The 24,031-nt window shown below is 47.3% G+C and overlaps 2 protein-coding genes across 22 annotated transcripts in view; one reads left to right on the forward strand and one right to left on the reverse strand.

Annotated features, from left to right (window-relative positions):
• ZHX3 (zinc fingers and homeoboxes 3) overlaps positions 1 to 9,780 on the forward strand; it is a 64,454-nt gene extending 54,674 nt beyond the window's left edge. For both annotated transcript variants that reach the window (XM_038370121.2, XM_043495491.1), the window contains exons 4-5: positions 1,924 to 4,868; positions 7,129 to 9,780. In XM_038370121.2, coding sequence (XP_038226049.1) covers positions 2,069 to 4,868; positions 7,129 to 7,139 — 2,811 coding nt within the window. In that variant the 5' untranslated portion in view covers positions 1,924 to 2,068 and the 3' untranslated portion in view covers positions 7,140 to 9,780. The remainder of the gene's footprint in view (positions 1 to 1,923; positions 4,869 to 7,128) is intronic.
• Positions 9,781 to 14,168: 4,388 nt separating this feature from the next.
• The window catches only part of PLCG1 (phospholipase C gamma 1), a 103,596-nt gene continuing 93,733 nt past the window's right edge, over positions 14,169 to 24,031 (reverse strand). For 12 of the 20 annotated variants that reach the window (XM_043495509.1, XM_038369381.2, XM_043495507.1 and 9 more), the window contains 5 exons: positions 21,994 to 22,108; positions 19,969 to 20,130; positions 18,751 to 18,839; positions 17,125 to 17,303; positions 14,169 to 15,811 (listed from right to left, as the gene is read on the reverse strand). In XM_043495509.1, coding sequence (XP_043351444.1) covers positions 15,769 to 15,811; positions 17,125 to 17,303; positions 18,751 to 18,839; positions 19,969 to 20,130; positions 21,994 to 22,108 — 588 coding nt within the window. In that variant the 3' untranslated portion in view covers positions 14,169 to 15,768. The remainder of the gene's footprint in view (positions 15,812 to 17,124; positions 17,304 to 18,750; positions 18,840 to 19,968; positions 20,131 to 21,993; positions 22,109 to 24,031) is intronic. The other 8 variants (XM_043495514.1, XM_043495519.1, XM_043495512.1 and 5 more) reach the window with 1 other exon arrangement.

Raw genomic sequence — 24,031 nt, forward strand, 5'->3', positions numbered from 1 at the left:
AAAATTATTCACCTGATCCCCATGTTTCTGTGCATGACATCAGCACAGAAAATCTGATAAGAAAGCTGGTAGACTGCCAGTTCACATTGCTTATCACTGACAGTAATTACTTACCTGGATCTTCTAATAGGATAAGTCAGTTTTCAAGATCCACTTTAATTAGTGTTTTTATAAATATTTCTGAGTTACTGTAAATCTTGGTAAAGTCTGGCACAAAATCTCTGCTAGTAGGCACTGGAGCACCCATGGGGAATAAATGGTGGGTACTGAGTGCCTAACTAGCAGCCCCCTATCAGCTCCTCCCCACCCCACAAGCACCTCCTGCCTGCCAGTGGGCCTCGCAGGTCAGCACCTCCCACCCACCACAAACAGCTGTTTCATGTCGTGCAGGAGGCTGGGAGAGAAGGGGGAGGAGCGAGGACACGGTGCACTCGGGGGAGGGGACAGAACTGGGCAGGAAGAAGCGTGGTGGGGCGGGGGCAGGGGTGGAACCTTGGGGGGGAGTGGGGGCAGGGCCTGGGGCAGAGCTGGGGTTCGAGCATCACCGGCACGCGTCTATGGATGGCCATATACTTCCAAGTGACTGTGCAATCTGGAAAATACTATTTTTTTCTTGTATGCAAAAATCTATATTTTCCCTTGAAAAGAATGGATATTATAATCCATGTAGAAGCTTTTGAAATTAAAATAAGTGACTTAAGTGTTGTTGATGAGAGAAGTGCTGTAGGTAACAGATTGGAAAGGGGTTAGAGCAGAAATGGGCTGTTTCAGATTTGCTACCCCCCTTCTCATCTGGATCCGTTTTGGCAAATTATCCATGATGCCAGCTACTGTAGACCATTTTACTGCCCTGGGCAGGTGAGCTCAGGCATGGAGCATCCAGTGTGCATATTGCAGACTGCACCAGGTAAGAGACAAGATTGTGCCTAAAGACCTGTCCAGCCCTAGCCTTCAGCAGAATATTATCTTGATCTAGAATTATTATAACTTGTGAAGAAAAGACAACACACAGTAAGATTTAAAATAAAAATAAAAATGCTGTGGTGACATCTCTTTCCTCTCCTTGATTGCCTGCACCCAGGAAAACGGCCATGTGCTGTGGAGGCCTTGCACTTCCCCCAAGAACACCTAAATGCCTTTAAATAGAGGTGTCTGAACCTTTAAAGCTACAACAGTGCGGCATTCATGGGTGTCGTGGGAGAGGGAATCTAAGAGATAAGTGTGTCCACTTCAGTTGCTCTCTTGGTGAGCCATCTTTCCTTGCAACTCTAGCTGAAGACTAAACAGACCCTGTGAAGACTATGCCAGAGAAAAAAAGCAACACAAGACACTAACAAATTCTGTACAGATTTTGTGAACTACTGCAAGGACAGCCAAAGTGCAACACTCTGACTGTAGCCCTACCCCTCTGCTCAGCACTGCATCTGAAATTTCCACATGCAAGGCCCCTCTGGACTTAGTGCACATTGTAGTTCCCTGCTTACAATTGCCTGCTTTCATGGGCTCCTGTTCTTGCTAGAGGTTGATAGGACAGAGTCAGGAGAGGAGCCTATATGAAGAAATAATGGTGATTTGGGCCATAATGGAAGCTGGCACATGAATTACACTGTGTGGGCAAGTAAACAATAAGCAGCCAGACACAGCCCAATGTCCAAGCCCAAAGTCACCTATCTGTGGCCCAGTATCTCAATATTATGACTGTGTATGGCTCACATATCTAATTCTCCCTTCTGCACAATCATTTGGACAAAAAGCAAAACAATCAAACTCACTCTCACCAGCTTCCAAACTTTTTCAATTAAATATTGAAATGATTTATCTTGTGAAGCAATTAAAGTACCAGAACAATTACAATCAGAATGTAAAGCTCATCTGTTATGTCTAGTGCAAAGCTTAGTAACTCTTCTCTCTTCTCTTCCTCAGGTTCAATGGCAAATGTAAACATTTGTCAACACTTGAAAAATATTCCTTTGGACAGGATGGATTTGCTGGAATCTAGAGTGCAGAACACTTGCAAAGAACAGTGCTTTATTTTTTAAAGCATTAATTACCTGGATTGGTTACAGCGATGGCTAGCAAAAGAAAATCCACAACTCCTTGCATGATACCGGTAAAAACAATGGTGCTGCAGGAGATGGAATCAGATGCTGTAGAAGATGATCATGAAGGAACTCAACAGCACGTGCCTCCTGAACCTCCGGCAGCTGGTGACACTGTTATTAACAATAGCAGTAATAATGCAACATTGTCTAATGGGCATCGCAGTATTATGGATGGTGATACTTACTTGTGTAAGTATTGTGATTTTGGATCTCAAGATGTTAATCATTTCTTTGGACACATGGATTCTGAGCATGTAGACTTCAGCAAAGACCCCTCCTTTGTATGTGTTGAGTGCAGTTTTCTGGCACAAAGCCACAAAGGGCTTTTGCATCACAACGCGGAGTGCCACGGTGTTGAAACTAGCTTCCTCTGCAATGTGGCTAAGCAGGATAATCATACGACAGTGGAACAAAGTATCTCTGATGCCACCAGCAACCAAGACCTTCCAGGAGATTTCTGTGAGGACGGGGTAGATAGTCAAGCTGAAATCATCATCACCAAAACTCCCATTATGAAGATAATGAAAGGTAAGCCCGAGGCCAAAAAAATTCACATGCTGAAGGAGAATGTATCAAATCAGCCAGGCAATGAATCGGCAATGAAAGATGGTGACCATTCATTCACCAACGGGTCTTTGCCAGCCAGCCAGTCAACGGCCAGCTCAGCAAAATCATCTCACATAGTCAATGGCTCCATATTGGGAAACGTGCCTGTTTTGCAGGCTGGTGTTGCACAACTTGTGTCATTGCAGCAGCAGCAGCTGCTGCACCAGGACTTACCCACGTCCAAATCCCTACCTAAAGTGATGATTCCTCTGAGCAGCATTCCCACGTACAATGCAGCCATGGACTCCAACAGCTTCCTGAAAAACTCTTTCCATAAGTTTCCCTACCCTACAAAAGCTGAGCTTTGCTATTTGACTGTCGTGACCAAGTACCCGGAAGAGCAACTTAAGATCTGGTTTACAGCCCAGAGGTTGAAACAAGGCATCAGCTGGTCTCCAGAGGAGATAGAAGATGCACGGAAAAAAATGTTCAACACGGTTATTCAGTCTGTACCGCAGCCCACAATCACAGTTTTAAATACACCTCTCGTTGCAAATGCCAGCAACGTCCAGCATCTCATTCAGGCAACTCTACCTGGTCACATGGTCGGGCAACCAGAAGGAACGGGAGGGTTAGTCGTTACTCAGCCAATAATGACAAATGGATTAAAAGGAAGCAGCTCGTCTCTCACTTTAGCAGTGACATCTATTCCCAAGCTCCAACCCATTACGCAACACAACAATGTGTGTTCGAGCAGCACATCAACTGTGAAGGTGGTCAACACAGCTCAGTCTCTGCTGACCGCATGCCCGAGCATATCATCACAAGCTTTCATGGATCCCAGCATCTACAAAAATAAGAAGTCCCATGAGCAGCTGTCTGCACTGAAAGGCAGCTTTTGCAGGAATCAGTTCCCTGGCCATGCTGAAGTTGAGCGTCTGACCAAAATTACAGGCCTTACTACTAGGGAGGTTCGAAAGTGGTTTAGTGATAGAAGATATCATTTCAGGAATATGAAAGGCAGTAGAGCCATGTTTGCTGGAGATAATAATACAATAATTATTGACTCCATGCCGGACATTACCTTCACTGTGTCACCAAAGGAGATTGACTTAACCTCTACAACAGCTCCGATGCCTGTGGCTCATCACCAAACAAGGCGACAGTCCTGGCATCAAACGCCTGACTTCACCCCAATGAAATACAAAGAGAGAGCACCAGAGCAGCTCAAGGCTTTGGAAGGCAGTTTTGCACAAAACCCTTTTCCTCCAGAGGAAGAAGTGGACCGTTTGAGGAGTGAAACAAAAATGACCAGGAGAGAAATTGATAGCTGGTTTTCAGAGAGGAGGAAAAAAAGGGTAGTGGAGGAAAATAAAAAAGCAGAAGAAATGGTCCAGCAAGAAGAGGAGAAAGCTGAAAATAATTGTGGAGAAGAGGAAGATTCCTCAGATGAACTGAGGGTCTCAAGTGAAAATGGTTTATTAGATACCCCAAGCAGCAATCAAACTTCACTGGAGCGGAAAGTTAGTCCTATTAAAATCAATCTGAAGAAGCTTAGAGTGACTGAGTCAAATGGCAAAAATGAATTGCCAGAGGTAGGTGCAAATGATCAAGGGGACAACTGTTCTAGCAGGCCACCTACCCCTGCAAAAACCAAACTGAACTTTAAAAAAACAGCCCAACAGCGGCATTTGCTTAAACAAATGTTTGTAAAGACACAGCGACCAACAAATCAAGAATACGACACCATAGTTGCTCAGACAGGCCTACCCCGGGCCGAGATAATTCGCTGGTTTGGGGATAGCCGGTACGGTTTAAAAAATGGCCAGCTGAAATGGTATGAGAACTACCGGCGGGGTATCTTCCCTCCAGGTTTAGCGGCAATCAGCCCAGCCAGCAAAGAGATCCTAGAGGACTATTACAAAAAGCACAAGATGCTGTATGAAGATGACCTTCAGCGCTTGTGCGAGAGAACTCAACTGAATGCACAGCAGGTTAGGGTGTGGTTTGCTGTAAAGGCAGACGAAGAAACCCGGGCCGTGTCTGACACGGGAAGCGAAGATCGATACTCGAGCACAGGCGAACAAGCAGGAAGCCAAAAAGGGACATGTGATGCCTGTTCAGAGGTGTCGGAGAATAGCGAGTCTTGGGAGCCCAGTGGCCAGGAAGGCCATTCAGAACCCTGTGATTCATGTAGCCAGCAACCTGCAGTTCAGCTTGGTAAGAAACTGATTGATGTTTTGGCTGCTTTGCATAGCTTACCTGTTGTAAACAGACTCATTCCAGCACCAAGAAGAGAAGTCAGAATGACACTGAACATTGACTGACTAGCAGTTGACACTTGTGGGGTTTAATGCCCAAGATTTATTGTTATGGATTTACTGGGTGGCAGCGCTGATCTGGAGGGGGTGAAAAAAGCCAGGGCATGGTTATGGTTAAACTGATTCATAAAAGAAAGTCGGGGGCAGTGGGGCAAAGGGTGCAACCCTTGCTACCCCTCTAGTCATGCTTGTGTTTTATTTAGCTCCCAGAGTTCAGACACCAGCACTGCTGGGACATAGAACTCTATCACAGAAGTTAGGCAGGGATAAAACCAAGCAGGGAATCTAGTCCATCCTCCTCCTGCCAGGAGAGGATTGCTTGCTATGGTGTATTGTACATAGGGCGACTGACTTGGAGGCTGGAGGCCTGGATTCTATTTGTTTCTCAGCTGTGTGACCTTGGGCCCATCCCATCCTGCCTCCACACACACACTTTGTACAGTGCCTTAAGATCTGTGCATGGAAAACACTGTAAGCACAAAGTACATAGGGCATGGCGAGACGCGCCCGTGTGAAAGTCGGACACTGCCCTGAGGGACGAGCACTAGGGGGTGGGGTTTCCAGTGGCACTGTGTTGAGATGGCATTGGCTACCCTAACATTCATCCAGGACTCCTCCTGGAAAACAGGGTTGCTTCTGAGCCCAACATGGATTCTTTGGAAAAGGTAAGTACGGGGGTTGGGAGAGTCGGCAGAGTGCTGCCGGGTGGGTGTGGATGCACTCTCCTTCCTCTCCCAGCAGAGCCCCAGCCATCTCCTCGAGGAGTCTCAGCAGCTGGACAGTTTTCTGTACTAAACCTTGCTAAAGGACTGAGGCCCAGCAGATCAAGTTGAAGCCAGGCTCCTGCCTGCCACACAACTGTGCTAAGTTTAGAGGCCTTTAAAGAATTAAGTTCCAATCTTTAGTGGCTTCCCACCTCCAAAATTTTTTTAAACAATTTCTAGATGAGGGTTGGGTTTTTAAAGGGACCCTGCTCTTGTGCTGATTGAGATGCTGATGAGGGCTTGACTACACTTACTGGAGGATCGACAGTCACTTTAGCAGGTCTAGTGAAGATCGCTCTCCCGTCGACTCCTGTACTCCACCGGATCGAGAGGAGTCAGGGGAGTTGACAGGAAAGCATCTCCCGTTGACACGGCATAGTGTGGACCCTGCGGCAAGTAGATCTAAGCTACGTTGACTTGAGTTACGCTGTTCACATAACTCAAACTGCATAGCTTAGATCGACTTTTCCTTGTAGTGTAGACACATCACCTTCATGTTGGTGCACATAACACAATTCATGTGGTGGGGTGGGGCCGAGGGGTTCAGAGTGTGGGAGGGGGCTCAGGCTGGGTGCAGGGGGTGAGGGCTCCGGCTAGGGGTGTAGGCTCAGGGGTGGGGCTGGAGGCTTCGGGATGCGGGAGGGGGCTCAAGATTGGGGCAAAGGGTTGGGGTGCGGGGCATGCTGGCTCTGGGGTGGGGTTTGGGGTGCAGGCTGCCTAGGGGCCGCGGTGGGGAGAGAGGACTCACCCCCGCAGCACTGGCTGGGGGAGAGGTGCCTCCCTCCGGCTGCGGCAGCTCCAGGGGGGCTGGGCTGGGCTGAGGGAGGGGCGCCTCTCCCCTGGCCATGGCACATCCGGGGCAGGTCCATGCTTGGGTCAATGGCAGAGGCGCCTCTCCTCGCTGCAGCCCTGGAGCGGGGCTTAATAGGCGATCTGCGCAGGTTAGAGGGAACTTAGGTGCTGAGAGCCATTAGCCAAACTGAAACCCTGTATATAATGGAAACCACTTCAAGCCAGGGGGTGCTGGCAGCACTCCCAGTTCCAGCACCTATGGGACCAGCCTCCATCTTGTTAGATCCCTAGAACAGGGTGGTCCAGAGGAGGACTCGCTTAGCTACAACAAACTTCTTGCCATAGGAGGTTGGCATCCTGCCAAGAGCCACAGCTGCCTGTGTGTAGCTACTGCTTCCTTCCTTGCCCCCATGCAATTGCTAGCCTTCACGCCAGCCCTGTCCTTCCTCCTCACAGCAGGATCCTGTTCTGTAGCTTCATTTTATGATGCAATCAGCTGATGCTCAAAGAAAGATCTTCCAGCAGAAGAGGCCCCAGCGTTATGTGACGATTTTGTAAGCATGCGACGTGTATTCTGACGCTTGTGTATGTTGTCTCTTTCAGAAACAGATTGACCTTAAACTGCCTGCTCTGAAGGATCCTCAATTACATTGAGAAGATTGGTAAACCCATGGGCCTGAGACGAATCTCAGTAGCAGGGAGTGGTGTAAAAGCACTGCCGTAATGAGACCTTTCAGTACAGCACATCAGAGAGGGAGAGCAAGAGAATCAGGCTCTTCGTGCAGTGTCATCTGCAGCCTAATCTAGAATCTTACTCACCAGCTGGCCAGAGTAGGGCATCAGTAAGATCTTCTCACTCTTGTGATGTAGGATGCTGTTTCCTTTCCAGTGGATAAACTTTCAGATTTCATATTCATATATAGATAATGGAAGCAACTATTGACATGCAGACAGCCGCCTTGACAAGCATAATTAATTTTGGACATTGATTGTATAAATGTATTTTTTGCATAGAAATGGACTATCAGGCACAATACATTTTATCTTCAGCTGTTTGTAATGTATTTGTTCTCTAACGGTTGGCAGTGTTGCATATGTCCCCGACTCTTGGGTCCCTAGATCAGGGAGTGGTGGATACCATCATGAGTGAGTATGTGTGTCAGAGCAAGAGAGAAGATCTGAGAAGCAACATGCCAGTCTTCGTTATCAAGAACAGGATGAATTCAGTGCGGTGGATGTAGATTTCTTTCCCTGGGAATGGGGTGGAATAAGCTATTGTAATTGATCACCATCCAGTGGGGGTCAGGATCCAGCAAAGGTCAGGAGATAAGAGTTGGATGTAATCTGTCCCCCTACTGGCTGGAGTAATTTTATTTCTTTTACGCTAGGAGATGGAATGTTAATTAAGCCTCACGTTAATTACTGAGAACTAGCACTTAATTTTCCATCCTGTCCTGGAATCCCTTTCATTGTTTATAGAGAACAAACTGTTCTTCAGAGAACAAATACAGACAAAAATTTGGCTTTCTGCTAATGTTTCAAGCCATCGTTGTCTAGTAGGACTCTATTAGGTAGGCAACCAGTTTTATAGACAGGAAGCTTGCTTGTTACAACATTAGCTGAATTAGAGTCCTCCTCTTATCCCACTCTGCTAATGCTATTAACCTATCCTTATTGGTCCAGGTCACCTTCCCTAGTTCTCCAACTGTAGTCGTCTTTCTGTGAACTAGACAATAAATATGTTGCAAACTAATTTTTAGTTATCTAGTATATTAAGTGCTCACTTAATCATATACCTTTTTAATATGTATATGTCTAGAATGTCTCGGGCTATTACTGCTTTAAAGCAGCTTCTTTATTATTTTTGATTCTAGTGTAAGTTTTCTTAATGTGGAAGGCCTTATTCTCAGTGGTAGGAGATATTTATTAAATGGGTGAGTTTCAAGCTCTAAGTGACTTGATCCAGTGTAAGTTTATAAAGAGAGGCTGGTATTTTTAAATCTCTTCCAGCATCTCTTCCAAAGGTAGCATTTTATTTCTACGTTAAGTCATCTTCTTGAGTGGCGTTCCCCTTTCCTTAGGCCCTTATTTAGAAGGTCTTACTGTTCAATAATTAAGATGAGTAGCTCTCTTTAGTCATAGCATCTTTTGGAAATGAAAGGACTCTAGTAGGACACCTACACCTGTTAGTTCAGTCTGTGGCAGTTAAGAGAACCAGGCTGATAGAGTAGCATTTCTCCTTATGCAGAAGACAACCTTGCAACTGTATAGGTCACAGTAAACCTTTGTTAGAGGCGTACCAGCAACAATAACCAGCCTCTCAATGGTGTGATCTCAACATTTGCATGGCTGAGCCCCTACGGTCTTGCTCTGATGAGCTGAGATGTCTATTCGACAATGGCTGCTGGAGCCTCCGTTTACATAGTCCCTGCAACTGTCATCTTGTGTACCCTGAAACATCAGGGGATGGGGAGGGAGAAGATCTAGAAATATCTAGAACTAAGGCGTACTCTTGATGCTACTGCTGGGAATCCGGTGACCCAAGAGTATGGCTGTATGTACAGCGTTAACTAAAGAGAACAAATACAGGTAAGTCATTTACTCTCTAGTGTCTATATACATGCAAGAGTATTTAACTATGCACATGTACTGTTCAAATGCGCAATTGATTCTTTACTGTATAAGATGTACATTCAAAAGGTACACTTTACTGAGTGCTATATAAATATGTTGGAAACACAGTTTGCCCCTTCAAGGTGACTTTGTTGGCGTACACTTAGAAAGAGCCATCTCCAGGCCCCTGAAGGAAATGTTCAATCATCACCCAGTGAATGGGTCTCTAAAATCTTACTTTCCAAGCACTGGCTGAAATTTTTTGCAGCTGGATTTTAGTCCACCAGTAGCCCAGAAAACAAAAGGAAAAGTCTAGTCAGCTGAAAGGATTTTGGCCGTGGTGTACCCAGAAAACCCAGCCTTGAAGGGTTAATGCTGCTAAATGCTCATTTGTGGATGTGTAAAGACATCAGGCTATTTAGTCCCTTTTCGTTAGAGGAATTTTCAAATATGCTTCCATGCAGCCTGACTTCCCTAGAGGCAGGCATTCCAGTGAATGGAATTGCACATCTCCAGGCATGGTGAAGGTGGGATAGATAAAAATGGGTCTGGGATAAAGCTTCTGAACCAGACACCAAAAGAAACCTGGTTCCTTTTTTTAATCTCCCATGTGTTTATTATCAACACATTTTTAGTTGGTATTTCCAAAAGGGTTTGTTATAAAGAAGGGAGAGCTACTGTCATCCATGGTTCATCTAACGCCTCTGTTAAATAGGTTGAAATGAAGTAGGTGCTAATACCAAAATACGTAGGGTTTAGTGCAGGACGTTAGAAGTGTGCGTGCGTCTGAAACTGAAACAATTGTGGACCAGCTCTTGGTCACTGTGAAGTGGTTTGACGGTCCCATCAGCCGCACTTCTGCACCTGGTGTTGCAGAAATGCTGTCACAATTTTGCACCTAGACAGTATTAACTTTTATCATCCTCTAACCAACAATAGTTGTCACTTGGACTAGATACAAGGAGAGAATTGGGTAGATGGAGGGGTGAGCTAGCATTTACTTATTAGGAGAGGACATCTTTAAAAACTAATTTCTCCAACTCCCTCAGCTAAAAGTGAGCCTATGTTCACTCGGACTTGATGGTTGCACAGGTGTAAAAATCCTTTTATCTTCAGTCTTATGTTATTGCTTCCATCTTATGAATATTAGACTTCTGTATAGGAGGCGGGATGGCTTAAAACCAGAAACTCAAGCGCTTAGTAACCTGCTATCCAGATTAATATCCATTCATGTCTCATTTTTAAAAAGAATCTTAAGTTCTCCTGATTCTAGGAATAGAATTGGCTTGCTAGTTAGTAAGAGCAGTGATCTGCTAGACAAAGCTCTGATTTTTGGCTAGCATCCTGGATGTTTTTTTTTTTTAAAACAGTATAAAATTTAATTATACCTGGTTCCTCAACTTAGTTCCTAGTTCCAGTTTCACAAGGGAATCATTGGGATGGTGGCTTGGTTAGTTATTGGTTCATGTACAGAAAGCATTTGCAGCTGCCTGCATTTGACCATTACCTGCAAGTATCCAGCCTAACAGGTGATTGTGTTAACAACTTTGGTATGTGATCATGAATTGGAAATATACTGCACAAGCTGCACCTCTGTAACTCTTAAAGTGAAGTGTTTGAATCAGACTTATCAGCACCAGTCGGTGGTGTTACAGAGCATAGTTGCTTTCCCTCCCCTGCTGACCACTTGCTGCACAGCACGGCAAGGACTGGAACTGGAGAGAATGTGCCCTATAGGATTGCTTTTTGGGGGGGGGTGGGAATACAGGCTGGAAAGGCTGGGGATAGCCAAATCATGGAAAACGGGGAAGAAAGGGTAAAATTAGGGGATACCATAGTGATGCCCCTGGTATGAAATAGCTGGAGAGGGAAGGCTGTACAGCTAATGCCCAATTTTCAAAGATATTGAGTATTCATAGTTCCCATTTACTTCAGCTAGAGCTATGGGCACTCAGCATTTCTGAAAATCAGGCCCCTAAATTAAGCTGAGTTCCAAACATGGCACAGCGGGATGGACACAGCCCTGACTCTCCATGTTTGCTTAGCCTTGCTATAATGCAGCGATCTGCAGAGAACTTGTACCTGAGGTTTCAGTTATTTAAAGCAAAATGGTGTGTCCCTTCTACAGTGGCCTTTGTGTGTCATTTGCCAAGACAAATGTTTCACAGCATGAGAATCAATCAGCAAAGGCAGGGCACAATGGCAGCTGTGGTATGAAACTAAATAGTCAGGTTGGGTATCTAGTTTAACGACCCTTATGTGATGGCATGACTTGCAGTGAGCAGGACAGTGACAAGACACCATATTCTCTTGTATTTGCTGTTGGTGCCAGCACTTGACCTATAAATTCAGGAGGAAGAGGAGGATCTGGAAGGCTGAATAGCAGTTTCATTTTTTCACATAAAGCAGCATATCTTGATGATTGGAAACTTTAAAAACCTTTTCCCCAAATAAAGTTGGAGCCATTGATCAGAGAGCCTGAACAGAAAATGAAATGTTGAGGCTGGGGGTAGTTCAGATGATAAGATGTTTTTCAGAGCTTGGCACAGATCAGCATGTGAGAGATGAGAATACTGTGCCTTCACATGGTAGTACTTGTAGTTACAGTGACACTGTTAAACTCATCTCTCCCTACTTCACAGTGAAACTGTGTTTTAAATGTTTGAAACCAGTTCCTAAGACAGGCAACCCTATTGACCTAACCTCCGGAATGGAACTTAGCAGCAATTTTAATTTCTCAGCTGATTACAAAACACACGTAAGCATCAGTTGAAGCTGCCAGCATGAAAAGGGGATTCAGTTGCTCTCTTTGCCAGGGTAGTTCCTGCTGAGTCCATTACTGGCAATGGGATCTGCCAGGAATTTCAGATTAGTGCCACAAAAGCTTGAAAACAAATGAACAGAACTCTTCTAGATGCAGCAGGGATTTCTTACACTTGTCCCTCATTTCAGCAAAGAACATACCACTCCACTTGATCACTCATTTGAAGGCTGGCCTTAAGTAAATATGTCCTGGCCTGGTAGATGGATGGTATTACCCATATGCTGTTCGCTGGTGCCACTGAAGAGAGCTGGTTAGAAATCTGCTTGATAAAGTTGCACTTTTGCTCAGCACTCATCCGATTATTTTTGTTAGGAATTTTGTCAGGAATTTTTCACCCCACATAGGTAGCACGGCACTAAACGTCAGGCTTTGGGAACACACTGCTTCTCATCAGACCACACAATCAACAAATGGTGTCTTGTTTAAAATCCTCCTGATGCTGAGTGACCTGGGATTCTGTGTGGATTTATCCAAAGCAAACTAGAATTGGAGCTGCAATGGGACCTTTCATAAGGGTGGCCTTGTGGCTAGGGATCGCGAAAAGGCTTGGCTGTTGTCTTTGTACAGGGGAGGGGGAAGTTATTTTGGATTTTTTTTTTAAGACCACAGTTAGGAGGGTTAACATGGCACCTGTGTGAGAAGGTAGTTTTTAAACTTTTGGTGAAGGTTTTAAAGAAAAAAACAGAAGATGTCTGTGATTGTGGGCTATAGTTATTACTAGTGCTAGGGTCGCTTGCCCCTGCGATGGACTTTACATGCTCTTATTCTGAGGGTGAGAGCTCCCACAATGCCACTTCTGAGAAGTGAACAACAAGTTTCTCTTACTTTTGTATATGTGGAGGGGGGCGGGGGAGGAGGGGGAGGGGAACTTGCTTGTACAGTTTGGTGAAATGAAATGAGACCTTTTCAGTTGTTCCTAAATAAAGAGCATAAAATATGAACAGGAGCGGCGTGGTGGTGTCTGTATCAGTTGGAACGGTGGGATTAAAGGGCCAGGCATGTTACCTTGTGCTTTGCCAAGAGCTCCTGCACAGCGGCTCTTCGTTATAACTCTCTTTTCAAAGCCAGTAGTTTGGGCGTGGTGAGACGTACTGCCCAGCTTTCAGCACGCGGAGTCCTACAGGGAGAGCGTGCCTGGTGGAATGGCAACTGGGCCCTGAAGGGGGAAGCACACTTCTCAAAGGTAAGCCTCTAGGACAGACAACCCTTTGGAGTCCACGGGGATTTGGCTGTGGCAGACCATCCCTAAGCAAGGTCGCCTCAATCCTCTGTATCTGACACACACACTTCCAGATTTAAATCAATAAAAACTCCACTTAAATATAAAAGCAGCCATGACTTTCGCTCTGCTGCCCCATTGTGTCACCAAAGCCAGAGACTTGATGGCTGAATGTAAATCAGCTTCCAGAGAGCACATGGGCAGGGACAGCCTTGAAGGCAGGAGAGGGGTGTCTGGGTTTTAGTTCACACTGATGTAGCAGTTAGGATCACACAAGCTAACAGTCTGACTGCCTTCCAATCACCACTCTGTTCCCACAAGCAACGGGTCCTGAAACACAGGGTATTAAGGTAGTAAGAGCCTGCGCTGTGCATCATGGCTACTGTGGAAGATGCATTTGATTTGCCAGACTTTGTACATCACAATCTCCTAACCCTTCTCCTCTTTTTAAAAAACAAGCTTTCATTGAGAAACCAGGGTCTGTGTGGCCTTCAGTACTGATGTCACCCCCCCTCCCAGTGAGCCTGACTACTCTCGAGAGTGCAGTTTGCCCAACAGAGCATGAAGACACACAATGGTAGAGCCCAACGCCCAGCAGCAATGCTGCTAGACTCCCCTACATAGACTTAAAAGAAAGTGATGGCTCCTAGGGCACATGGGAGGGTCTCAAATGCTCAAGGACTGTCTGGGCTTCCTACCACATTGGTCCACGGAATCAAATAACTTACGCATCCGTGCACTCTTCCATCCCCCTGGAAAACAGCACGACAGAATTTCCTCAAGCAGCCTGGTCCAGGCTTTGCAGGATCCATATTCCTCTGCAGCCTTCCTAGGTGTCTAGTGCTATGTTCTCCCTGAATGTTTATCACTGTTTCAGCTATTTGTCTGCACATGTGCTCCTTGTTATGAGAACATACCAGGGCATATTGTTTGCTTTGCCAATTCTCCCTACCCAGCCCCCTCCGCACAAAACACAATGAGGAAAAATAAGTTGAGGACTTTTATTGGACATTCTGCTCTTTAAAAGAATGACCTGAACACAATCCTCAGGCTGAGTGGGGAGTATGGCTCTTAAGTAACACCAGTCAAGAGTCGAACACAATATAGTGCACTGCAGTGGAGCATACAGGCTGCCTCAGAGGCTGTAGCATGGTCTGTTATCCTGCCTTGTCTTTCCACCCCCATGATAAATACAGTCCCTTTGGAAGGCTGGAATAACCTATCTTTCAGGCACCAGCCTAGAGAGCAGGTGCGAATGTCTGTTGTGTAGCCATTTATCACTAGCCCTGGAGCAGCTGTGTTTGGAAAAGGACACATTCACTCTGCAGATCATGCAAGTGCTCGGCCTGAGTTGTTCTTCCTCTCACTCTAAAAGAATAGACAAAGCTTTGCCACCTCCAAAATAAGGGTGGCAACAACTTGTCCTAATCTCAGCTGGAGAAGCCACCAGACAAAGCAGAATTTGCAACTGCCAGCTCCTAACCTAAACCAGAGCTACTCAGTCACGTGAGTTTCAGCAGCCTGGAGTGTTCCTTTAGAGGCAGCACTGCCAGAAACCACCGGACTGGTGGCTGCACGCCAAGTAGGAAGAAACTTCTGTGGAGCTGCACCTGCTGCCAGCAGGGCTGAATTTGGCTCAGTATCTCGTGTAGCTTCTCTGGTTAGCCTCAGCTTTCTGCACTCCATTTTCTTGCTACACGGTCAGTTGGAAATGCTCCCACAGGGCCTCCGCAGCACACGTTCCCTACCTGGTGTGCTGTTTGGGTGAAGGAGAGCGAGAACCCACAGTACTTCAGACCTCTTGCCTGAACTGTTTACAAGGCAACGTGAAGGCAGAGAGAGAGAGCAAGCTCCAGGGTCTGCCTGAAGGTGTGAAAGAGACTGCACGCAAAAACCACAGCTAGCTGCTGGCGTGAAACGCACTGAAGAGTGGCCACTAGCCCACAAGGTGCTCTTCTGTAGTGCAGCATGAACTTGGCAGCTAGGGCAAACCTCGAGAAAGTGGAGACGTTACACACTTAACACTGACTTTTTTATTGTAACTTAAAGCTAGAGGGGCCTTGTAAACTTTGAGTTTCACTACTGGACCCAGAGGCAGAGGCTATACAGGTACTTTGATACAACAACAATAGGACTGAGGTGCATCCTGCCTGGTTCTTAGAAAGTACCTCCCTATGGGGGCATGTAAAAGGAGGGAGAAGAGGCAGGTCCCTCAAGGGAGTGGGAAACATTTACATCGAGTTAATGCTGTAAAAAGCTTCCCTACCACCTTCTGAGCAGGGCTGGGATCTAGATTTCTCAGGATATAGGCTCAAAGGGAGTTTGTTTGATTATAGACACAGTTTTGTCTCCAGCCTTAATAGCTGACAGGCTATACACATTAATACACTTCATTAAGGGCGTGGTAGTAGGAGGTGGTTGGGTGGTGGGTTTTTTTTTAATTTCTCCACTCAAACACACACCAGCAGAGAAACTGGAAAAGCTGCCTGAAAGTAGGCCAAAGCAGTGACGTTTCCATAGAAACCAGTTCACAGCGTTCCGTGATAATCACAAGCACTAAAGGTGCTTTTCAGCAGGCGAAGTTGGGCTAGAGCCGGTTGTCCCCATTCACCCTGGTCCTTCGCAGTACCCTGCAGGGGAAGAGAGGAAAGGACAGGGGCTTGAGATGAATTCTGCGGCAGCGACCTTAACAAGCAACTGTGCACTACTTATAATCCCAGTCATTGCAAGGTCAACCAGCTCGAGCGCTGGGCCGCTAAGCCCTTATGCGTCTGTCTCAGAATTGTTAGATAGAGCTGGCAGAAACTTGTGTTTTGGGGTTTGAGAGACATTTCAGGTGTTTGAAATGTGGGCTCTGACACTGAATGAAACCCAATTTGCTGAAGTTTCTTGGCAAATAGAAAATTTTGTTTCAGAAATACCAAAATCTTCTGGTTCCCAAATGAAACATGAAACTGACATTCTTGTCAGTTTCATGGCGGCTAGTCACTCAATATGCCTTTCACTGAGATGCTGCTGGGACTCCCAGGGTCCGTTGCTCTGGTGCAGCCCCATAATGTGGACTGGCCAAGGACCTTGGCTTCCAGACTCCTGGCCCAGGAGACTGCATGGGCTGTGTGACTCCTAAGCAGGGCAGCTCAAGCCGGGAGTCTGGAAGCCCTGAGGTCTCCAGCCCCAGGGCAGTCTGCATGGCTGGGCTTCCCCAAACCCTGTATGCCAGTCCCAGGAATTCCAGGCTCCCAGCTTTATGAAAAGGAGCCCTCAGAGACTCAGGTTAAGCTAGGGCTCTGAGAGCTTTCAGGTTCTCAGCTCCCAGCCAGGAGCCTAGTAACCCGACTCTGTGACAGAAAGCCTGGCAGACCTGGAGTATAGCCAGCTCTGAGAGCCCCAGCTACTCCTCACTTACTGTTAAACAGCATGAGGACTTCCTTCCTGCCCCAGAGGGTGAATGGCAACCTATGAGATACATACCTATCCTGCAGGCCAGGACTCTGCAGATAAACCTCGCTCTTCCACCCTTCAATATGAAATACAGGCGCTTTGCAGGTACCTGATGCACCAGCATGGGCAGAGAAGTCGCACTGCCCGCTGGGCAGGTGGGGAGTGTGCTGCAACAGCCTTGACACAGGACCTACATTATGACAAGAGGCTCCAGTGCCTCTCCATGAATAGTAGGATGTCCCGTGCCTTAGCTCTGCCACTAAACCAAACACCTCCCTGGTTCGCACTGGACTCCTGGTAACTTTCTCCATGGGCTGTCGAGATCAGGGAGCTTACACTCAGACAGCATCACAGGGAGACAATACGGAAAACTGACAACTAGGCAATAGAAGCTGCATTGATTAAAATAAAGAGTAGCTTGGATCCAAGGCCATGCTTGGTTTGCGTTATAGGAGCTCAAGGCAGAGAGAACAAGTCCCTTTTCAAAACTCCACTGCGTTACCTTCGCTCTCGGCTGTCAAAATGGTCTGCTAGCTGCTCCCGGAAATCCTCAAATGGCTGTTGGTAGCGAGCGTCGAAGGACCCTTCCCGGGCTCGGTTTGTCAGGAGCTGACTTGAAGGGTCTCCTGTCCGTTCTCGGAGGGCCAAGGCACCAAAGAGGTTAATTTCTCCATTTTCCTGCTTGAATCAGAAACAAGGGGAAGTGATTTTTAAATCACAGCACTGGGACTGCATGCACATTCTCCACCAGGGTAAATGTGCTGCAAGGAACCGGAACGGTCTGTGTAGTTGTGCAAACATGAAGATGGTGTGACCAAGTCAGATGTGCAAATGCGCATGCAATTGTGTGCTGATGCTCTTTAGACATCTGCCCCAGTTTTAACAGACAAACACTGGCTTTAGGGCAAGATTTTGTTTTTTAAAAGACCTTCTGCTAGAAAGAGAATTACCAGCCCTTCAGGCAAAACTTGTGCATGGCAGAACTACATGAACCAGCCCAATGGAGATGAGATATCAGCCTCTCTCCCTCTCCCCTGCCCCAGAGGGAATAAGTTTAGAAGCCAACATCTCCTGGGCCTCGAAGCTAGAACTATACCTGGTCAGACGGGAGGTTTAGAGTGGAGGATCCAGTGAAAACCAAGTGCAGCATAGGTGTGTTCAAGCTTCGTCCCCAGAGCTCTGTTCACCCCTGCCTCACCCCATTGGGATAAACCCAGCTCAGGCAATGCCCTTCAGGCCAGAGGGGCCCACAATGTGCCATGCTTGTCTCCTGAGCAGGGGCTGCCAGTTATTCCCAGCTGCGTGGTGGGTTTTGCACAGGGACCAGCTTGGAAGAATCAAGCTGGTTTGTTGTGAGAGACGAGGGGGATGTTCTGGGCTAAAGAACTACATCTCTTGAATCTTTAGGATGGAGGAGGCCATTCAAAACCCCACCCGTGCCGCTGTGCAGTGGGCGTGGCAGAGAAAGCAGTGGACTCTTTAACCATCGCCAAGAGGTTGGGACCTCATCCTTAAGAGCCACCCAGGAGATAGCATCTCCAGCACAGAGGGCGAGTCAGTGCTGACTCACAGCGGGCAGTGCCACCCTGCTTCCTGGAGCGCCAAGCTATTCAACAGAGGTCTCTCCTCCAAGCACAGATCAGACTTACCCTGGCTTAGAAGGGAGATCTGTTGAGATGAGAAGCTCAGGCTGTACAATTGCAGATGGGAAGTAAGATTAATAAGGCGATGAGGAAACAAGGAATTACAGTCTCACTTAGAGTGCGTGTACACTGCAGTCAGAAGTACGAGTGCAGCATGTGCAGACAAACCCGAGCTAGCTTTGATTTCGCTAGCCAAAGTGACAATAGCAGTGAAGAGGTGGCTAGCTGCTTGAGGGTGCAGGGTGGCCTTGTACATCTGTGCTGCTGCAGTTTCGCTGCTGCTATCGGAGCTAGCTAGATCAAAGTTAGCTCGGGTACGTCTCCTTGTGCTGCAGTCACATCTCTCATTGCACTGCAGACATGCCCTTAATCATCAGGGGAGCTCAAAGCCTTCTGGACCAGCCAACCTTTTGTTTCTAAGCCCATCGGTGTATCTGCTCTCCTGTGTTGCAGAGAAGGACAATATTCAAGTGGACCAGCCTTACCTTGCCAGGGAAGATCTCTATTTTAACAAGCAGGGAGGCCAGCTCCAGGTTCTCGCTGTAGTTGTTCTTCAACGGCACAGCTCTGTATCCTAATACAAAGAGAGCACCACCATTACTGTGGGAAACCCAGGGAAGGGCTGGCTAACGGAGGCCATGCACAGCACAAGCAGAGCCTCATGCACACGGCCACTCCCTACCAGGCACACACCTGCTTGGTCTAATCAGCACAAAGCAGACGGGGCATTTCTAACACACCCCTGTGCAGAGGAGCCAGCACTACGTCTTTGCCCACTTCATCCTTAGGTTGAGGCTGTCAATGAAGCTTGAGCGGTGTACAGACTTCATGCTGGCCCCTCGGCATAGGAGGCATAGAAATTCATCAACTTTAGGGCCAGAAGGGACTGTTCTGACCTTCTAGTGTGACCTGCATAGCACAGACCAGAGGCTCTCACCCAATATTTCCTGCATCAAGCCCATCACTTCTGTCTGAGTTACCGCATCCCTTTTAGAAAGACATCCCATCTGGATTTAAAGATTGCAAGGGATGGAGAATCTACCATGTCCCTAGCCACAAGGTTCCAATGGGTAAATACCTCTGTTAAATGTCCACCTTATTTCTAGTCTGACCGTGCCTACCTTCAGCTTCCAGCCGGTGGATCTCACTAGGCATTTTCCTGCCAGATTAAAAAGCTGCCTACTATCTGAAAAGCTCTTCCCCATTTCAAGCCCTGTGAGCATGACCCAAGGCAACAATAGTCCTTGTTGCACCAAGGCCACATGCTCAGAAGTAAATTGAAGGGATACAGGCCTCACCCTTCCCCCCTGTGCCCTCCTGAACCCAAATAACTGTTACATCCCTAAAGGAAGCAGGGCACCAGCGGAGCCCTCCACACAACGTGCATGGCTCTGCAGGTAGGAGGCTAGGAAAGCAAAGCTCAGTCTGTTGGTTACATCCCACGTGCAGCAGAACCCTAGTGATTTCCTATGTAGGAGGGTTTGGATGCAACCCAGAAAGAGGGTGAGTTGATGGACCTGGAGCAAGGCCCGCTGGCCTACGCCATCCCCAGAAGGTGACCAGGGGACAGAGGGACAGATCAGAGGGGATGTGAGCACTGTTTTCTGCCGTGCTGCCGACCCACCCTGAGACAGGTTCTCCCACCACAAAGTCTGCGTGACAGCAGGAAGGACACACACACGCGTGGGGAGACACAGCTTTACCTGTCTTCAAGCCTTTCACAGGGAATGTGGCCTGTGCCAAGAAATTCTCGTCACTGAACATGTCTTCCTCATACACCACGAAGCGCAGGAAGGCAAAGTCGGGGTTGCTGACCTGGAAATTGAAGAGCTTCTGGGGCCAGAATGGGTTCAGGCCATTGTCCGCTATTTAAAAGCACAATCAATCAATCAAAAACCAGCCCCAACATTCACTTTGCTGTGGTATGGAGCTTCCCCACGCTTCTCCCAGTTTGATTTCTCAGAAAAATATACTTGAAGTTTGGCTCATTTAGTGTCTGGAGTGAACCCTGGAAACTGCTCCCTTCCAGAAATCTTGTTTCATTTAGCACATACAGATCTAACAATAATTGTGCAGGAGCTCTGGGCTTTGAGCTCTGTTTGTACAGCACCTAGTGCAACAGGGTTCTGGCCCAGAACTGAGACTTCTAGGTGCTACCACAATACAGCTTTCCTTTCTACTGGCCTTGCACTTAGCCTACTGTGTATTCAGGACACAAAATCAAAACCTAAGAAACAACAACCAGAGTCACCTTTGCTTGTGGAGCGCCTCAAAAGAAAGTAGCCAGCAGCAGATGAGAGGTTCTCAAAGCTATTTACAAGCATTCATTAATCACTCTGCTCAGTCAGGCAGTTCAGTGTTTATAAACCTCAGAGAGGGAAACTGAGGCACGGACAGCTCAAGTGACTTTTCCCATTTCACGCCTCAAGTCCATGGCGCAACAGGTAGTGAACCCAAGACAGTGGACACCCACTCCCCCACTGTAACGGTTAAGCAAACATTCCTTCATGCCTCCTTCGACGGCATGGCACGAAGTTCAAAACCCTGCCACCAGGCCTTGGCGTGTGACTGAGTCCAGCAAACTTGCCAGTCACCCTCAGTTCTACATTATCTGGCATTTCAAACAAATGGCAAATCATTCAAAGAGTCTCCGAACAGCCCAGCATGCTTTGAGGCGAGGAAGAATTCTCCTAACGCTTCCCTCAGGAGAACAAGTGCCTGCAAAGTGGCATGGGTTACACTCTTTAAAGAGACAATGTCAACTGGAATTCTTTAATGTCAACCCCTTTAAAAATAGATATCCATTTTCTGACAGTACCCCTCCCCCCTTTAAATAGAAAGTACTAGAATTAAAAGTTATCACTTCAAAGGGAACACAGATAAGGGTTTCTGCTCCTCTGATGGAGGTTTCTTCGAATCTTTTCAGCCAGAGGGGAAAGTGACAAGTGGTGAATTTCACCCCAGCTGTCTATAGAGGGGAAAACCATGAAAATGGCTATCCCGAAGTGCTCTCAAATACAGAGGAAACACATTGAAATAAAAGAGAAATTGTTTATGTGTGGGGGTGGGAGGGCAGGTTTGCTAGCTTTTTTCATTTACAATCTTGGTCTCTACAGGAACTGTGGTTTTGCAGGTGGAAATGTGCTTCTCACACTGACATGTCCCCCATTAGCACTGAGCTCACACCAGGCAGTACCGGAACAGAGCCCCTGCTTGGCTCAGTGAAGCTTTGAGCTATCTGCAGAGTGTGCAGCGCTGCTCACCACATCACATGGCGCCCACAGTACATTCAGGACGAATGTTTAGCATGAGCATGAGGTTCCCAAGCCTCTCGCTGGCCCCATGCCTGCAGGCTCACAGGTGACAGCCGCAGTAAAGCGTGTGTGTTTGGAGAGGGGAGGCAGAGGCAGCTAACACGAGGCAAGATCCTGGTGAAGAGCGGCAGGTCGATGTACAGACTGTGGAGAAGCCTAGCCTAACTCCTGTTAAAACCACAAAGTGCTGGGTCTTCACAAGGAATTTCCCTCGTATTCACTAACACACTATCTTCCCCCAGTGAAGATGCATGCCCAAGTGTCAGATCACACACCAGGGTCAATGGGAAGGGAAACCGTTTACAAACAGGGAGAAGCACATTCCATCAGGGGCTCCCTTTTCGCAGGCACAAACTGCCCCAGAGATTGTTTTGCTCCCGCGACTCTATTGGGAGAGCCAACCCGGGTACTCACCCACAATCTCCGTCTTCTGTTTGGCATTGTCGTACTCCGCTCCAGACACCTCGACCTCCACAAACGGGCAAACGATCCCCCTCCCGTTTTTGGGAAGATGTCGTGCCCCAAGGATCTAGAAAAAGAAAGAATTTGCAGTAATGATGAGAATAGGAAATTACCTTCTGACCTGTGAATTGTCTAACACCCGCTGTGTCTGACAGTCTGTACTGCAGGGTGCTCCCCCTCCCCGTGCAAGCAGAACAAAGATTAACAGCCAGCCCAGAGGCAGAACCACTCTCTGCAGAACCCCAGAATGACAGCTTCCGAAGCTGAACATTATTAACTGCATATACCACTATGTCGCCCAGCATGGGAACCTGTAACAGAGCCCTAGGGAATAGACCAATATTCCCTAATGCAAACACGCATGTTCTATGCTAATGTGGGAAAACAGAGGATAGAAGTAGCAACTTCAATTTTAGAAGTGAATCCTTCTCCAGGTGAGCCAGACTGTCAAATAGGGAAGGTATTAGAAGGCAAATTCATAGGCAAGAAGAAATTTTTCCTCTCTTCTCCCTCACCCCCGTTCAACACTCTATATTGCGGGATGTGCTAAGTAGTTCTCAACCCCAGGGTGGGAGGAGGATTAAAACCGTGCGCTGAGCCTGGATTACTACTGGGGATGCACATTCAGAAGTACCCTGCTCCCGAAGCTGCATCCGAAGAAGAAAGGACATCACTCTTGGAGTGTTTTGTGAATGCTGAGGTCACGTAGCTGCCTGACAGATTTCTTTATGTGAAAAACCAGACCTTCTGCCAAGAGGTCACTGAACCCCTCAGGGAGTGGGCTCTAATGCTGTCTGGTGGACTCACTCCAAAGGCTCTATCGGCTTCGACAATAGATGCCTTGATGCTTTTTTGTTGTTGAGGAATTAGACGCCTCCTTCCCTTTGACAATGATACAAGATGAAAAGTGCTGTGGACCTCTGATATGGCTCCATGTATTTGAGGAAGATTTTGAGTGCTCTCCTGACACCTAATATAGGCCATTCAATCTCCTAGGGGTGCTTAGTATTGGGGCAGAAAGACAGCACAGTACGACTGTCTGATGTGGAGGGGTAGGAAAAAATGGACTGATGTGGAGTGGGGCGAGAACAACTCTGTTCCCTTGTGCATCTCACTCAGGATCACAGCAAACTTTACTGAATACAACATCCGTGAACAGCAGGATCACCCCTATTTCCGGTCCAGAAGATAACCCTGTTACACACACTGGGGAGAATTTGGCACAAGGGCTAATGTCACGCAGAGAGCCAAGGATACAACCCAAATGTCTCGCCTCCCAGCCCCATTCATGGAACCCACACTTCCTTCCTTTTTCATTCGACTGCAAGGTTTTATCCCTTATTAGCCAATTCAGAACCACTAGCTTGGAGTGGATGACCAAGGCCCCCGCACTGGGGAGGCCATCCTGCCTTACCGGTACAGCAGATGCTACAATTGAAGGCAACCTTTCTCCGGTACACCTGGTCTGTACAGCAGTAACTATGCTCCAAGAAGGGGAATTCCTTTTAGACCCCACATGACATTAGGGGGTCTTTGTTAGGGAATGATGTAATATTATTATAGCTAAATGCTTAAGGACAAAGGGGCACAGTGTCGGATGCCTTTACCCTTTAATAGGCCATCAGCAGCTTAGGCAGCACTCAGGGAGGGATACCATAGGGGAAGCCATGCCTGAGGTGACCCCACGTTCCCTGTGGATAGATCTCTCGCTGGCTCTGAGGGACAGTAGGCCCGGTAACTCTTGGGGGCATCAAACCTTCCAGGACCCAGCTTTTCTTCAGCCCCAAGGGGAGTCCTCTCACTACCATGAAATGCCTGAGAAAGCACAATTGGTACCACCTCTTACCCCCAACATGTTTGATCCCTGCTGGGCCTCAGACGCGCCCCAGGGAATAGCTTGGCCAGTGAGTTAACACAATTGCCGCTTCGTGCCTCAATTTCCCCACCTAAAATGAGGATAACGATACCGACCTGCAACACTTCGCTGAAA

Source organism: Dermochelys coriacea, chromosome 13 (genome assembly GCF_009764565.3).
Source record: "Dermochelys coriacea isolate rDerCor1 chromosome 13, rDerCor1.pri.v4, whole genome shotgun sequence".
Lineage (NCBI taxonomy): Eukaryota > Metazoa > Chordata > Testudines > Dermochelyidae > Dermochelys > Dermochelys coriacea.